Below are 16,401 nucleotides of genomic sequence, written 5' to 3' on the forward strand. Positions count from 1 at the left end.
CAGGATTTATATAAGTCAGCTATACCGTATGATGCGTTTTCAGATTGATCACTTGACAACTTCCTGTTTACCGAACACTTGTATGATTTTACACTATTAATATTATCCACTTGCCCTAAAAATATGTAAAGCAACTGAAAAAAATAACTCTTGGATAATAAATATGAAAAATCTCATTTCAAGACTTGGATTTCATTTTATTAATCTAAATCCTATTGATATTAAGATGTATTTAAAACCCATTCAAGAGAGAATCAATGATATAGCCTTCCAAAAGCAAGAGAATGACATCAATCAAAATAAAAAATTGAATTTTTTTAATATACATTATAAACCAAATAAAAGACCCTCGTATGTTGATCAATGCAAATCCAAAAGTGATAGATCAACATTATGTAAATTGAGGTTAAGTGCTCATACTTTATCTATTGAAAGAGGGCGATATCTAAAAATACCAAAGCAGAGTAGGGTATGTCTTTGCTGCAACAATGGAGACATTGAAGATGAACTTCACTTTCTTTTAAAATGTTCCTCCTATAAATATTTGAGAGATAACCTGATGAAAAAAAAAAATTAATGTTCTTTTGAACAACACATTTCCTTCCTTATCATATAACTTGCTTATATCAATTCTAAATAGTAATTCCCAAACAATATTAAAAATTGTTGTCAACTATTTGAATGAATGCTTGTTGGTGAGAAACACATTATTAAAAGGTATTTGATTTCTGTAATAATGTCTTTGCTTCTCATTTTTTTTTTTTTATATATTTCTCTCATAATTATACACTGTCATTCCTTCGTTGTATATATGTTATTGTAGTTAGTCTTTAATTTGTTGACATAACCATTTATTGTCAATGTGTTAGTGCTAATAAAGTTATCTTATCTTATCATAAAGCAAGTCATTTCATGCATTGGTAAATGTTCGAAGCACCCTGTTTCGATTCGTATGGGTGCAACTTTTGTTGATTTAGAGAGGAACCAAGAATTTGTTTACCAATTGTAAATGCAGTATTTTTTCTGGAGAACATTTGTCATAAATTCGGTAAAAGGACAACACGTCATTTCTTAATTTGGGTTTGAATGCGGGTTAAACACACATCATTACCATAAAACTTTGTAGGTTGAACTGCACGAGTGTATGGTCAAGCAGGCATTATTCACGTAGTTTAAATTTAAATATATAATCTATGTAGACTTTTCATTTCTGTGTCATTTTTTCTCTTGCGGACATTTTTTTTAATTTTTTTTTATATCTATTGCACATTCGCGTAGCTTTTTGATAACAGCCAAAACTTCTACAAAATCTTAATCATACCTTAAGTTTATGCAAGTGAAACAAGTATGATTATTTTGTATTCGGTTGCATACATGGTGCTTATCATAATCATAGTGGTTAGAGATGAGCACTTGTTACAGTTGTCAGCTAATGAAGACATTATTAATTACCTCAATGACATCTTTATTACATCCCTGTCTTGATATTTATATAAATGGACATTAGATTGCATTTTATTTACATTTGATTTGATTGCTTTATTATTGAGAAACTTAACAGATGATTAACTCTCAGTGAAGTTAACGTAAATTCTTTCAATTTTTTTAAGAGCGATGCTTAATAATTTTGGGTAATATTCCTCCCTCTCGTTTTATAGCATGCAAAGACTAAAATAATGTCTTATACGCTTACTCTGTAAAAGCAAGAGAGAGCTGACATAGTTTTCATTGGACCACGCTTCATTATCAATATCTTTGGATCTACTCTTCAAAATGTTTGGCCTTCAGAATGACTTATGTAAATTTATAACTCAATTTTTTTATAAACTATAAGGTTATAGCATGAGGCAAATATCATTTTGATGTTTTAAATATATATATAAATAGACTGTTTAAGGATAAGACAAGATGTTATATAAACATGTTTACTTTATCAAAACTACAAGACTTAAAAACTGTAAAACTTAATATTTTATATCAAATCAAATGTAGCTATATATGTATAATAATGTTTTAAAATGACAGTGCTTCGTATGCCTATAAGGCTGGCTGAAAATAACAATGTTCATATCATATGTATTATATAATTGCAATTCAGGTTGCACTTTAATAAATTATTTATTCATTCATATATATCCTCTACTTTGAAAGCATGTATTTGTGTCCTTTGGAAGTTGTCTGCTCCATGGGCGGGTTGTTGCCTTTTAGACACATATCCCGTTTCCATTCTCAATTTTATTTGTAGACACATCTGTCCTGGCTATTCTCTTATGTCTTATAGTGTCTACTAGGATGAGAGTATTTAACTATTGCCTAATTCAAAGTGGACACTCACAGTCATACTTCATCAAATAAAGATATGTCCACAGATAGTCATAAGAGGATCATAAGACATGTGTTTTGAATGCTTCAAAATACCGACCCCTGGACATTAACTGTATAAAAAAAGGACAAAATACACTAACATAAAGAAATAATAAAAAAGTTATGGAAATTATATTGAGGTCAATAACATCTGTTGCGATAATGGAAACATATTCTTATTTTTCGATTTTGTACAAGTTAAAACCATTTGAAAGCAATATTTTGTACATGTTAAACATGAACGAGGTACTTTTGTACATGTTATAACTTGTAATTTTGCATTATACAATTATAACGATAATTCGCCAATAGTTTTCCCTCTGATTAAATAACTGTTTATAAAACGTCTATATCCCATCCATACAATATGGGTGAAAAATTTAATAATTCAAATTCAAATATTTTATTGGACAAAGCACATATGATACAATGCGTATTTCAAGATACAAACACATTAAGCATGACAATTAATGCAAATACAACACAAAGAAAACATTTGAAGTACTTATTATATATAACATTACCATGATTACAGTATTTCACAGTATTATACTTATGGTAGACCAACAGACATTAGATTTTTATTACGAACTTCAAAAGCTTGACTTAAATAATTACATATTTGTCTGTTGTCAACCAGATTTACTGGGTTAAGTAAATAAATCGTTGATTTATATCATCATCATTATTAAGGTTTTTGAAAATATCAAACTTCTCTCGAATGTCTTTATATACAGGACAATATAAAAGAAAATGAACTTCATCTTCCACTTTATCTTTACAAAGTTTGCAGTATCTTTCACTTGCTAAATTTTGGGTTTTCAGTTCTTATTGTTGAAGATGTACATATACCTAGATGAGTGACACTTACTCTTTCTAGTCTCTATTTTGTTTAGCTGCTATGTATATCCAAAACTGTTTATAATTTTCCTTGACTAACCGATTTTCACATACAAAACATCAGATGTCATCCTCAGAATTTTTCAAAACAGTTGACATTGCCTCAGCTAGAATTGTTGTCGAGGTGAAAATGGAGCAAGTGAAACATTTTCAGATTTTGAATTCTATTTACCACTTTCAGAAAGCACATCTGGCTAAACAAATATGTATAATTTGTATATCTTAGACAAACTGATTGCCTCCTCTTCTGCAATAACTTAGATATTAAGGGCATATCCAACAGTATATTTCTGACAGTGATAATTTCTTTATTTTTACATTAGTCATGTTTATATTGTTTACAGCACATAATGTTTACATAGAACCAATTTTTGCTTAAAAATAAAGTACAAAACGTAGGTCAAAATTAAAACCCAAGAAATGTGTGTCAAACTTGCAATAAGCTATTGTCAAAAATATATTCAAACATTTAGTGATACTTATTATCTGTCTTCACTTGCATGACTTGAACTATTTGATATGCTCTTAAATTATGCAAACAGCTGTTGTCATGACATCATGATGATGTAATTGTGTGTTCATTTTTTTCGTATCATATACATGTACATGCATATTTAAAGATAACAACATTTTATTAATTTTTATCTCAATTATATGGTTCACTGAACTTTATAATATGATTGTGTAAAACAGTACATTCCCCGGATAAAGATTTTGGCCAAGGTAGTTTGTGATGAAGATGAAGTCACATCAAACTTGAGACTCAGTGAAATTTTATTTATGACATGGTCTTTCTAAATTGTATGTTGAATTATAGTTTCAACCCTAATTTCATGGTTAACAGAACATAGTAACTAATACAGACTTTATGTATGTGCCTGTCCCAAGTCGAGAGCCTGTACTTCAGTGGTTATCATTTGTTTCCGTGTAACATATTTATTTTTCGTCCATTTTTTTTTTATAAATAAGGCCGTTAGTTTTCTCAATTGAATTGTTTTACACTGTCTTATCGGGGCCTTTTATAGCTGACTATGCGGTATGGGCTTTGCTCATCGTTGAAGGCTGTAAGTTTACGTACACGTTTGTGATTATTAATTTCCGAGTTATTTTGGTCTCTTTTGGATAGTTGTGTCATTGGCAATCATACCACAACTTCTTTTTATCCCTAAATTATTATCTTTTCATTTTTTGTCAATTCTGTCTTCTATGTCCATTATTTTCTTTTATATCAACACCCCATCCAGACCTTCATGCATGTGTATGACAGGCATCATTATTTGTTAATTAGAACGAGATTTACATTTTAGTCTTGAAGTTGTAGTTTACATAAATTATTCTCTATTTTTGTCCTATTGTTTTTTTATTCCCTTTTTGTGTCAATTCTGTTGTCCTTGTCCATCATCCTGACACTAATATATATATACACACCCTATCCAGAACTTCATTCATATATATGACAGGGCAGGCATCGTTATTTGTGAGTTGTATGAAAAATATTTAGAACGAACATTTAATCTTATTCTGTAAGCTTTAGTTTACATTTCATTTAGATCTAAAGGAGATACTACAAACCCAATATAAAAATAATTTAATTTTCAAAGTATTTATTCAAATAAATCCCGACAAAACAATTTAAATTATGTTAAAATGAGAAGCAAATAGTTATTTCTCTAAAAACTTAAGACACTGTGCAAAGGGAGGCAAATCAATTTTTTCAAAAAAGGTGCCGTATCGCCAGCTGATGGTGCTATATCAGCAGGTGCTCTATCGGCAGGCGAGTGATCTAGACCTTACTGGATATTTTAGTCGCAGATTCTTATGTAGATCTGATGTAAGATGATTTGTAACAAAAACACTCAATGAAAATAAACAATGAATTAGTATATATATATATATATATATAGTATAATGTTGGTGTTTTAGAACACACGGCTCCACTACTTTTTACGTAAGTTATCGGTGTAATACTTACTAAGGGAAGACGGGTATAGAGAAGGATTAACAGCTAAGTGGCCTCTGTTTGGATAGGCGGGATGTTGAAATACATAGACACGGCGGGTCGGAATTAATGGAGTGTATTAAATTAGGAACAGACATACCGTTCCCATGTTTAATCATGAGGTGCAGGTTGGGAGACGTTCATATACGTTGTACATGTTTTAAAAAACTCTTTCTTCAATTGAGGAATCTGTCGATGGCATATTAATATATCGTATTCAAATGATAGTTAATGTTTTTTTCTTAAATGATAACAACTGCGTTGTATAATGCAATATACAAATGTAGATTAATTTAATGGTTGTTATTTTCTAATATTCGCTAGGATGTAAAAGAAAAAAAATAATTGAGGTTGACGCTTTTATATAATATTGTTTGATCTTAAATGCTTTACTCATAAGTTCTAACTATGAGACATATATACTTAATCTATTGAACTGACTACACAGTTCAACAGTGTAAACAAACAATCATGTCTATAAAAATAATTTTCACTTTCATTTTCGCTATTGGATTTCACAAAAAATGTGTTCTGAAAGTTCAATTCAATTGACTATTGATTTATTCTACTTCATGAAAATGTTTATGTCGTTGACAATACCCAGATCTCCTTCTCTTATATACTAGTACATTTAATTGTATCTTATCGAACTAAAATATCACTGCATGTACTGTAAACTGAAGTATGAGCATTGCGACTAACGGCCAAATTTAAGTTCAAAATGAACGAAAAACAAATATGTAAAACATCAACAAAACGACAACATATGATATAGGCTCCTGCCTTTGAACAGGCAAATACATACAGAATGTGGCGGGTTTAAACATGGGATCACAACCCTCCAACTAATTTGGGACAGTGGTGTAACATGACAACATAAGAACGAACTACAAAAATCAGTTGGAAAAGGCTGAACTCATCAGAGGGATACAAATGAAAATAATACAGAGTTGACGTGGCCGGGTACTTGTATATCCCAACATCAAAATCACTTTACGTACAGATCTGAGAGTTCTCGTAGTTACAGTCACCTAGTTCAAAGCCACTTGCAACTAATTATCGAAAATCATAAATCTGTTACGCAAGTCTGTGACAAACTGTTCCAGGGTTAGTCTGACCGAAAAGGAAATAATTAACTAAAAAACTACATTGCTCCCTGACCGAATGATTTTTGCATATATTTTCTTTAGCGCAATTTTTTAATTAACAATGTTGACATTTTAGACAAAGATGACCATGAGTATCCAGATCGCTCTGAAAAGTTGCTTAATGAGAAGAGAAGAGAATGTGTTGTTGACATGAAGTCAAATGGCGGCAAACAGACGACAAATCCGCAGGAACAAATATGTGCATGTGTTTGGATTAAAAAATGGAAGTGGAAAGTTTTGTTCGGTATCATAGCCGTGTGTAGTATCGTCTCCGTTGCATTGCCATTATACAAAATGGCGAATTTGTCCCTTGATGAGAAAGGTACGTCAGTAAATATAGTTCTCTTATTACCAATTCGAAGTACAATGTATTGACTTTAGGTTTTAGCATAGAGTTGAGTCTGCTAGAAATCGACTGTACTTACATATATTATTTAATAAATATTGTAACCTAAGCTCGGGAAAAAATCGCAATGGAAAGTTTGTTAGAAAGTTAAACTCTTTAAACAAAATCTACAAATAGACCAACATTCATATTTAATTTGAGTGTATCAAAATTAATTTTTATAAATGTACATGTATATGGGCAATTGCTATATATCAGATGCAGCTCAATTATGTCAATCTGAAAGTCATTTCTTATCTTTATGAGATCAATAAATGCTACAAAGGCCCCCTCCCTTCGCCAAATGGATGGGGATATTATTTATTATTTTCTCAATTTTTAAATAAAATATTACCAAAGATTTGGAGGAGGTGAGAACACTGTGTAGATTTGATTGACTGGTTAATTTAACAATAGTGTTAAAAGTGGCGTTAAAAATAAACCAGTCAATCATTTCTACTTTTTGGCGGTCAGTTTTTATTGATGGAGGTAGCCGGAGTGAAATTTAAAGAAAAGGAATTTGTAAATCATGATGATTTTCTGATTGCTTTAATTTTTATACGACCGCAAATTTTGAAAAAATTTTCGTCGTATATTGCTATCACGTTGGCGTCGTCGTCGTCGTCGTCGTCGTCGTCGTCGTCGTCGTCGTCCGAATACTTTTAGTTTTCGCACTCTAACTTTAGTAAAAGTGAATAGAAATCTATGAAATTTTAACACAAGGTTTATGACCATAAAAGGAAGGCTGGTATTGATTTTGGGAGTTTTGGTCCCAATATTTTAGGAATTAGGGACCAAAAAGGGCCCAAATAAGCATTTTCTTGGTTTTCGCACTATAACTTTAGTTTAAGTTAATAGAAATCTATGAAATTTTGACACAAGGTTTATGACCACAAAAGAAAGGTTGGGATTGATTTTGGGAGTTTTGGTTCCAACAGTTTAGGAATTAGGGGCCAAAAAAGGGCCCAAATAAGCATTATTCTTGGTTTTCGCACAATAACTTTAGTTAAAGTAAATAGAAATCAATGAAATTTAAACACAATGTTTATGACCACAAAAGGTAGGTTGGTATTGATTTTGGGAGTTTCGGTCCCAACAGTTTAGGAATTAGGGGCCAAAAAGGGACCCAAATAAGCATTTTTCTTGGTTTTCCCACCATAGCGTTAGTATAAGTGAATAGAAATCTATGAAATTTAAACACAAGGTTTATGACTATAAAAGGAAGGTTGGTATTGATTTTGGGAGTTTTGGTCACAACAGGTAAGGAAAAAGGGGCCCAAAGGGTCCAAAATTAAACTTTGTTTGATTTCATCAAAATTGAATAATTGGGGTTCTTTAATATCCCTTATGGAAATATAAGCCCTCTGGCACATAGTTGCGGCAGCAGTATGGCTATGCTGCAGCTTTGTTGCTGCAAACTGTTGCGGCTTCGATGCAGCGATAGCATATTTCGTATGCAAATTAGTTTTCTGGCACCATAATTGCGGCTATATTCTGGCACCGTTGCGGCAATATTCTGGCATCATGTTGCGGCACTGATGCGGCTATAGCGTATTTCGTATGCAAATAAGTTTTCTGGCATTATGATTGTGATGCTGTTGCGGCGCTAATACGGCTATATTCTTGCATCATTTTAGTGACAAAACATGCAAATAGGCCGTGCTTTGTATAAAATGTATTGTGCCAGCAAAAACAAGTTGTCAATGCATATATATATGACATGCATTCATGCATTATAAATTTTTATGCACAGGCACATAAAATAAATGTCAGCGGTATCTGCATAAAAAATAATGAAAATTTTTAATGTGCCCTAAGTTTAGCATATAATATTGTGTTATTTACCAAACTACAAGTATGCAATTGAACTGCTGCAAAAAAAAACACAAACTTCACCGATACATGTAAAGTGAACTCAGATGAGGCCATGTTATTGAAATACACAATGCAAGATTGATCTTTTCTATACATGCAATTACTTGATATGTGTTTACTTACAAGTCTTCAAATCTTCCAAAAAAAACCCCAGCTAGAACACAAAATTCTTCAATACAGTTATAATCACAAGCAACATGGTGGATTTCTAACACACTAGTACAGGGAATAGCTAAAAACGCAGGAAATGACATCATCAAATTTTCTGGCTATATTGTGGTGCTCATTAATTTTGAAAGAAATTAGTGTCGCAATGATGCCAGAACAATGCCGCTAGCAGCATCATCCGGCACTACTCCGGCAACAATCCTCTGGCAACCTGATTAGGTTGCAGCTATAAAGCCGCAACGCTACGGCAATGCTGCAGCAACATTTTCAATTTCATAAGGGATGCCGAATCTAACTGTGTATGTAGATTCTTAATTTTTGGTCCCGTTTTCAAATTGGTCTACATTAAGGTCCAAAGGGTCCAAAATTAAACTTAGTTTGATTTTAACAAAAATTGAAACCTTGGGGTTCTTTGATAAGCTGAATCTAAAAATGTACTTAGATTTTTGATTATTGGCCCAGTTTTCAAGTTGGCCCAAATCGAGGTCCAAAATTAAACATTGTTTGATTTCTTCAAAAATTGAATAATTGGGGTTCTTTGATATGCCAAATCTAACTGTGTATGTAGATTCTTAATTTTTGGTCCAGTTTTAAAATTGGTTTAAATTAAAGTGCAGAGGGTCCAAAATTAAACTAAGTTTGATTTTAACAAAAATCAAATTCTTGGGCCTCTTTGATATGCTGAATCTAAACATGTACTTAGATTTTTTATTATGGGCCCAGTTTTCAAGTTGGTCTAAATCAGGATCTAAAATTATTATATTAACTATTGTGCAATAGCAAGTCTTTTCAATTGCACAGTATTGTGCAATGGCAAGAAATATCTAATTTCACAATATTGTGAAATAGCAAATTTTTTTTTAATTAAGAGTTATCTTTCTTTGTCCAGTAAAGTAAGCAAGAAATATCTGCAAGAATTTTTTTTAATTGGAGTTATGTTTCTTTGTCCAGAATCAACTTAAATCTTTGTTATATACAATATACAATGTATATTCACTTTTTACTACCAACTGATAAATTTAAATAATCTTTACCATTCAGTGATAACAAGCAGTTTTTTTACATCTTAATATTTTATGATGTATTTAAATGAGTAGTAATTGTTGCAAACTCAATTAGAATATTTTAATTGAAATTAGTTTTGGAATAAGGGAAAGGGGGATGTGATTAAAAAATTGGGTTCAATTTTTCTCATTTGAAATTTCATAAATAAAAAGAAAATTTCTTCAAACATTTTTTTGAGAGGATTAATATTCAACAGCATAGTGAATTGCTCTAAGAGAAAACAAAAATTTTAAGTTCATTTGAATACATTCATTCTGTGTCAGAAACCTATGCTGTGTCAACTATTTAATCACAATCCAAATTTAGAGCGGAATCCAGCTTGAATGTCGTGTCCATACTTGCCCCAACTGTTCAGGGTTCAACCTCTGCGGTCGTATAAAGCTACGCCCTGCGGAGCATCTGGTTATTTAATAATATTTTGATTTCATAGAATGTAGTTAATGTGAAATGGTTTTCATTGGTCAAACTCTTAGTCATTTGTAAATTGTTAAATAAAATATATGGAAACTGATGCGACTGTCGTACAAGTAAGAAGTTAAGCGCTATAAACCCAGGTTTAATCCGCCATTTTCTACATTTGAAAGTACAAAGTCAGGAATATGACAGTTGTTGTTCCTTCCTTTGACGTGTTTTATCATACGATTTTGCCTTTTGATTAGGAACTTTATGTTTTGAATTTTCCTTGGAGTTCAGTATTTTTGTGAATTATTTTTACTCGCTCTGTTTATTTTCAGAGATATCCAGCATGAAAAAAGACATACTAGATATGAAGCAACACAGGAAAAAGTTTGAAAATGACATAAGATTATTGTATGCTGGACATTACGATCAAAATGACGACTTGGACACATTGGAAACAGGTACGTTACATTTCGGGAGTGTTTAGGGAGCAACCATTTAACTTTAAGGGGAGGGGTGAGGTTTATGTTTTATATTTGTGTCAGAAATTTATTTATTTTTATCATCTACTTGACATTGAAGAATATGTATTTTGGATCAAATTTGGGATCGGAATATTTTGTTTTAGGGGGAAAACATACCTCTCCTTATTCGAAGTTAAATGGTTGTTCCCTTACTGATGTTCAGGGAATAAAAGAGTGTAATGCAATCATGATTGACAAATACTTCACTCATGTTCAGGAAGAAAAACTTGAAAACTGATGCTTCGAGACAATATATCAATGAGAAGATGTGGTATGCGAGCCAATAAAACAAATCTTCATCAAGTCACAATGTATCAAATATAAACATGTATAGACCAAAGTACGACAATAGACACGGAGCCTTATATTTATATATATTAAATATGTATCAATATAATTATGTACATGTTACTTCAAACTATTACATGTACTGAAGTCGGTTTAAATGACAACATAATATAACAGCGATGAATATAAATATTTCACGAGGCTGTAAAATGTTAAATTAGTTTCACTTTCATTATTGGATTTATATTTAAATATATTTTCGGAAAATTCAAGAAGTTGACAATCGATGACCTTAACCCATATCTCCCTTTATTTGCATTAAGTTGTTTGCAAGTAATAAAACCAAAACTTCGTTTATAATACATTGTATTCTAATTTTATGTTTTAGAATGATATATGATCGGCAACTTTGTATACGTGTACTTAACTTTACAACTATGAATATGAAACCAAGATCTAAGTAAAGGCTAAAACAATTACAGACCATGTATGAATTCACAAATTTCTTACTTTGATATAACAGTAAAACTAATATGTTTGTCGATGTGTTAGAATTTCTATCTGAGGAACATAGTCAGTTTGATCGACGGCTTTTAGATACCTAAGGATATGCTTTTGTGACAAAAACAAATAAACAAACCATAAACCATAAACCATAAACCATAAACCATTATTTGATATTTTTCATATCGTGACCTCTTGCATTCGACTATCATGACTATACGATATGGGATGTTCTCATAGTTATATGCCGTACGTACGGTTTAAAAAGAGGGGGTGCCAAACCCAGGAAATAGGGAGAAAGGGTTCCAACTATATATCCCCATTTAAATACATTGGTTATCGAGATAAAAGGAGGGGCAAACCTCGGAACCCTCTCCCTGGATCCGCTACTGGGTTGCCAGATTATACATTTTCCTATTAAACAAAAAAGCACAAAAGTGTTGAAATTGGCGTTAAATACGAAACCAATCAACCAACTCTGAGGTTGCGAGATCGAACCATCTTTTTTGTTTGCTTTGGAACAAAGGTTAAGAAATTATAATATATAGAATCGACTTGTTGATAGCTCTGTTTGAATATGTATGTTTTATTTCAGTTCTTCAGAATATAACTGTGACCTTTAACGAACGCATCAACAATCTTACAACAGAGCTTAATACATTAGCTACAGAATATGAACGTCAAGTAAGACTCCAGGAGGAAATGCAAAAACAGATTGATGCAATGGGAACGGAAAACAGAAAGAAGTTTCAAGAATTCGACCAAAAGATGGTCGTTATGAGGCAAAATTTAAATGATATGACTGCATCCCAAGAAGTTCTGAAAAATGACCTGAGAGACACTCAAAGTAGTTTACGTAGGGAAACCCAAAACGCTATAGATAAGATACGGAATGATTTCAGAGCAGCACAACACAAGTTAGAATCTGACTATAGAGAGACTCGAAACTCGCAGAATGAACTCAAAGCAGAGCAGCAATCTCTTCACAGTATGTTACTTGGGAAACGTAAGTTAAATTATTTAAACTTAAAATCTTGTTATGGAACAACAATTTAACTTTAGAAAAAAGAGTGAGGCGGTGTTATAATGGTTTTTTTTCTAAAATAAAAAAAATATATTCTGATCACCAATTTGATGTAAAAAACAGTCTAGTCAAGCTTCAGGTAATCGCTTGAATGCAAAACACAAATAATAGGACGAAGCCCAAAAGTCTTTAAATTGTCCGAGAGACTCGAAGTTACAAAAAGTCAACTGCTTTATATGAACCGTATTGACTTCCGATTGTAGAGCAATATATTTCCCTGGGTTTGTGTGGTAAAAAACGAGAGAGGACAGAACATTTTCCAATACAAAGTATGATACAAACAATAAGCAAAACGCATAACCAATAGTCCGCTATAAGACACGTGACAAAATACGAGATAATACAATTGTCAATCATAAGGGTTCAAACATTTGACACCGCTTACATTGTCTACAATATAAATCGGATAAGATCTTCCAGTTTAAGTGAAATCACTCACAATTATGAAAAAACGTAATGATTTATAGAAATATTTAGACATTATTATATTTTATTTAATTGTTTAGTTTCAGATCTAAAGAAGCATGTCCAGTCCAAACCAAACGCTGGTCCGATTACACGAAGCTCTGGTGGATTAACTTTAGTTTTACTGTTATCCACCCGTTTATTTTTTTTTATTGGTTCTTAATTTATCGGGCGATTTAGAAAGGCGACTCCTGATGAAAGTGTCTGCGCCTTGTGCAACGACGGAACTGGCGAAGATGAAAAACATTCCTTACTATACTGTAAAGCTAACATTAAATTTAGTCACATGATAATTGAATCAGTGAACATGGACATAAAGTACATTAACGATAGTACCTTTGCAAATTTGATGACATTTCATGAAATTCAAAGACAAACAGCCCAATAATGGAATTTATTTTTCTGTAAAAGGGAAGTTTGTAACAAGTTACAATTTCACATTAAGTTTGCTTATTGAAAATATGAACATTAAGGCTAAAGTGACTTATAGGTCCAGCATGGGGTGTAATTTAAAATAGTCATTGTATTATAAATATGTAATATTATTGTATAGGATTATAATATTTCCCACAGAAAGTAACCAAAAAATTTGTAATACGACTGTATGATCTTTATAATTTCATATCTTTTAAATTGGTTGAATTTGGAGGTTTTGTCTTCCAACAGACTGTTGGAATACCAATTGGTACCAATTGCGCTCCTCTACTTGCAGATTTGTTTTTATATTCATATGAAGCAGAATTTATCCAAGGGCTTGTACAGAAAGGAGAAAGAAATTAGCCTAGTCTTTTAATTTCACCTTTCGGTATATTAATGATGTACTGTCTCTTAATAATAATAGATTCAGTGATCGCTTACATTTAATATATCCAAATTAAAATTCGAAATTAAAGATACTACCGACACAGATAAATCTGCTTCATATTAAGATCTTTTTCTCGAAATGACTACTGGTGGTAGGTTAAATACCAAAATTTATGACAAACGCGATGATTTTCATTTTCCTATAGTCACCTTTCTATTTCTGTGTAGCAACATCCCAGCGGCACTAGCATAATATGTAGTATATGTGATTCAATTGATACGTTACGCTAGGGCTAGCTCAAAGTACGCTGATTTTGTTGAACGAGGAATACTGATTTCTCAAAAGTTTCTTAGACAAGATTATGCACCAATCAAATGAAAGTCATCACTCTAGAAAGTTTACGGTCGCCATCATAAGCTGATTGGCCATTATGACAAAAGTGTGTCAGAAATCATATATGATATTTTCCCTCAGTAATAATAACCTTCCATCATTACCGAACTGAACAAAGAAATAACACGACGGGTGCCGCATAGGGTGCAGGAAATGCTTAATATTCCGGAGCACCTGATTTCACTCTAGGTTTTTAATGGAGTTCTTGTTGTTTCTTAATTATTATTTATAACTGTTGATGTAAATGTCCTTTGGTTTTGTGAGTCTTTGTTTACTCCTTGGTTTTGATTGTTATTGTCTTCAACGATACAAATGACTTATTCACATCATATAAAAAAGAAGATGTGGTATGATTTCCAATGAGATTTATATCCAAAGAGAAAAAAGCTCATAGATATTAACAACTTTTTTGTCATTTGCCTGCTGTCTCCTGATCGTATACACCACGTGATGAGTTATACACGTCAATATGATATAATGCTTGATTGATTGATGCTTCACGTGCAGTGGCAAATACGTTATATATTTTAAATATGTTCAGGACGAGAGGAATATTAACAATGAATACAATTTATTAGGTCATGAAGTTAATGGCGTCTGGGAATTTTCGTCAGATCTCAGATGAATATATCATTGCAATTGGATAGGGATATACATGTAGCCTTTCTAAAACACACGAACCCCTCAAAGAGTTGACATACAGGTTCTTAATGATGAACAGAGAGCGTACACCTTCTCTACAGGTGGCACCGTTTTTTCCCCTTTAAAATCAGACGTGACTGCGTACTTATATATCCCGGACATCCTAATTGACGCCCACTTACCCGAGGCTTTTTACCGCCGGTCGGAAGAAGACCAAAGAGATCATTTTTCTATTTCTCAATATGATAGAAGTCATCTGCTGGCTATGTATAAGAAGATTTTTAAACAGTATTTATTAATTAAAGATTAAACAGTAAAGAAATAAAAAAAACTTCTATAAATCCGTCTCCCCCTAAACAAATAGCATCTGTGCAGGCCTAGGATTCGGACTCGTATGCAATCCCAGAGCTACGTCTCTTCCTGATTTGTAATATATACCACTGGACATTAAACTGCAATCTTTATGTCACCTTAGTATGTAAGCTAATATGATAGTCCGTCGGAAGGGGACGATAAATGGCTGACCCGTGTTGATTAAGAGAGAGCCATATATACATTGTATTGCACGTTAAAGACACCCTTGTAGATTTCGAAAAAAGAGCAGGCAAATGCCGCTACAAGGCAGCACTCGCACCCGCAAAGTGGAAAGGTATTAATATAAGTTGCAAATCCAATCCACTATAAATAAATATGTTGAAACTAAGCTAAAAGCTAATATTTATCCATACTTGTTCGTAACCATTCCCCTGGAGAGCTCTATACTCTACTCCTTAACCTATATCCGTTCGTTTTTGTGTACTTCAACCTAATCCTCTATTCCATGAAACATTCGACATAAATTATTTGGAATAATATGAGATAAGGAATTTTAAGCGAGTCGTTTGCATGTCCAATTGGAATTACATTCTTTCACTGAAGTTGGTTAATTCTTATGGCTATGTCTGAAATGTACATGGCAAATCCTCCACGAGAACTACAAATAAGAGGTTCCAATGATTACGTTTCTAACAATTTTGCGTCTACATATATTTTACCGTGTGGAACTTTTTTACTTCCATTGACCATGTTGGAGACCAATTTCCAAATCCCACCAGCAAATAAACTCAACGACACTAAATACAGATATGAGAGTACTCGCAGTTACTAACAGCTAGTAAAAAGCTAAAAAGAACTAATAAAAAAAGTATTATACTGGCCAGGTGTTGAGGTCTTGATATTTGGGATTTTAAAACTCAAACATTTGTAATCCGAAGATGTATAAGTACCGTAACCATTGAAGAGCTTTATGTCAAAATACCTAAAATAAATAGACAAATTCATCTAAAGCCAATTTAACTGTGTCTGAGGGAGTTGAAACCTTATAGTTTCTTAATAATATCTAAATTTATTTACG

General features: G+C 32.3%; 1 protein-coding gene across 1 annotated transcript in view; it reads left to right on the top strand.

The window, feature by feature from the left end:
* LOC134718644 (uncharacterized) overlaps nt 1-13,751 on the top strand; it is a 33,590-nt gene extending 19,839 nt beyond the window's left edge. Inside the window, exons 2-5 of the mRNA XM_063581291.1 lie at nt 6,488-6,733; nt 10,639-10,764; nt 12,215-12,625; nt 13,210-13,751. Of these exons, the coding sequence (XP_063437361.1) occupies nt 6,488-6,733; nt 10,639-10,764; nt 12,215-12,625; nt 13,210-13,331 (905 nt within the window). The 3' untranslated portion in view covers nt 13,332-13,751. The remainder of the gene's footprint in view (nt 1-6,487; nt 6,734-10,638; nt 10,765-12,214; nt 12,626-13,209) is intronic.
* The last annotated feature ends 2,650 nt before the right edge of the window (nt 13,752-16,401 follow it).

This window comes from Mytilus trossulus, chromosome 5, assembly GCF_036588685.1.
Source record: "Mytilus trossulus isolate FHL-02 chromosome 5, PNRI_Mtr1.1.1.hap1, whole genome shotgun sequence".
Lineage (NCBI taxonomy): Eukaryota > Metazoa > Mollusca > Bivalvia > Mytilida > Mytilidae > Mytilus > Mytilus trossulus.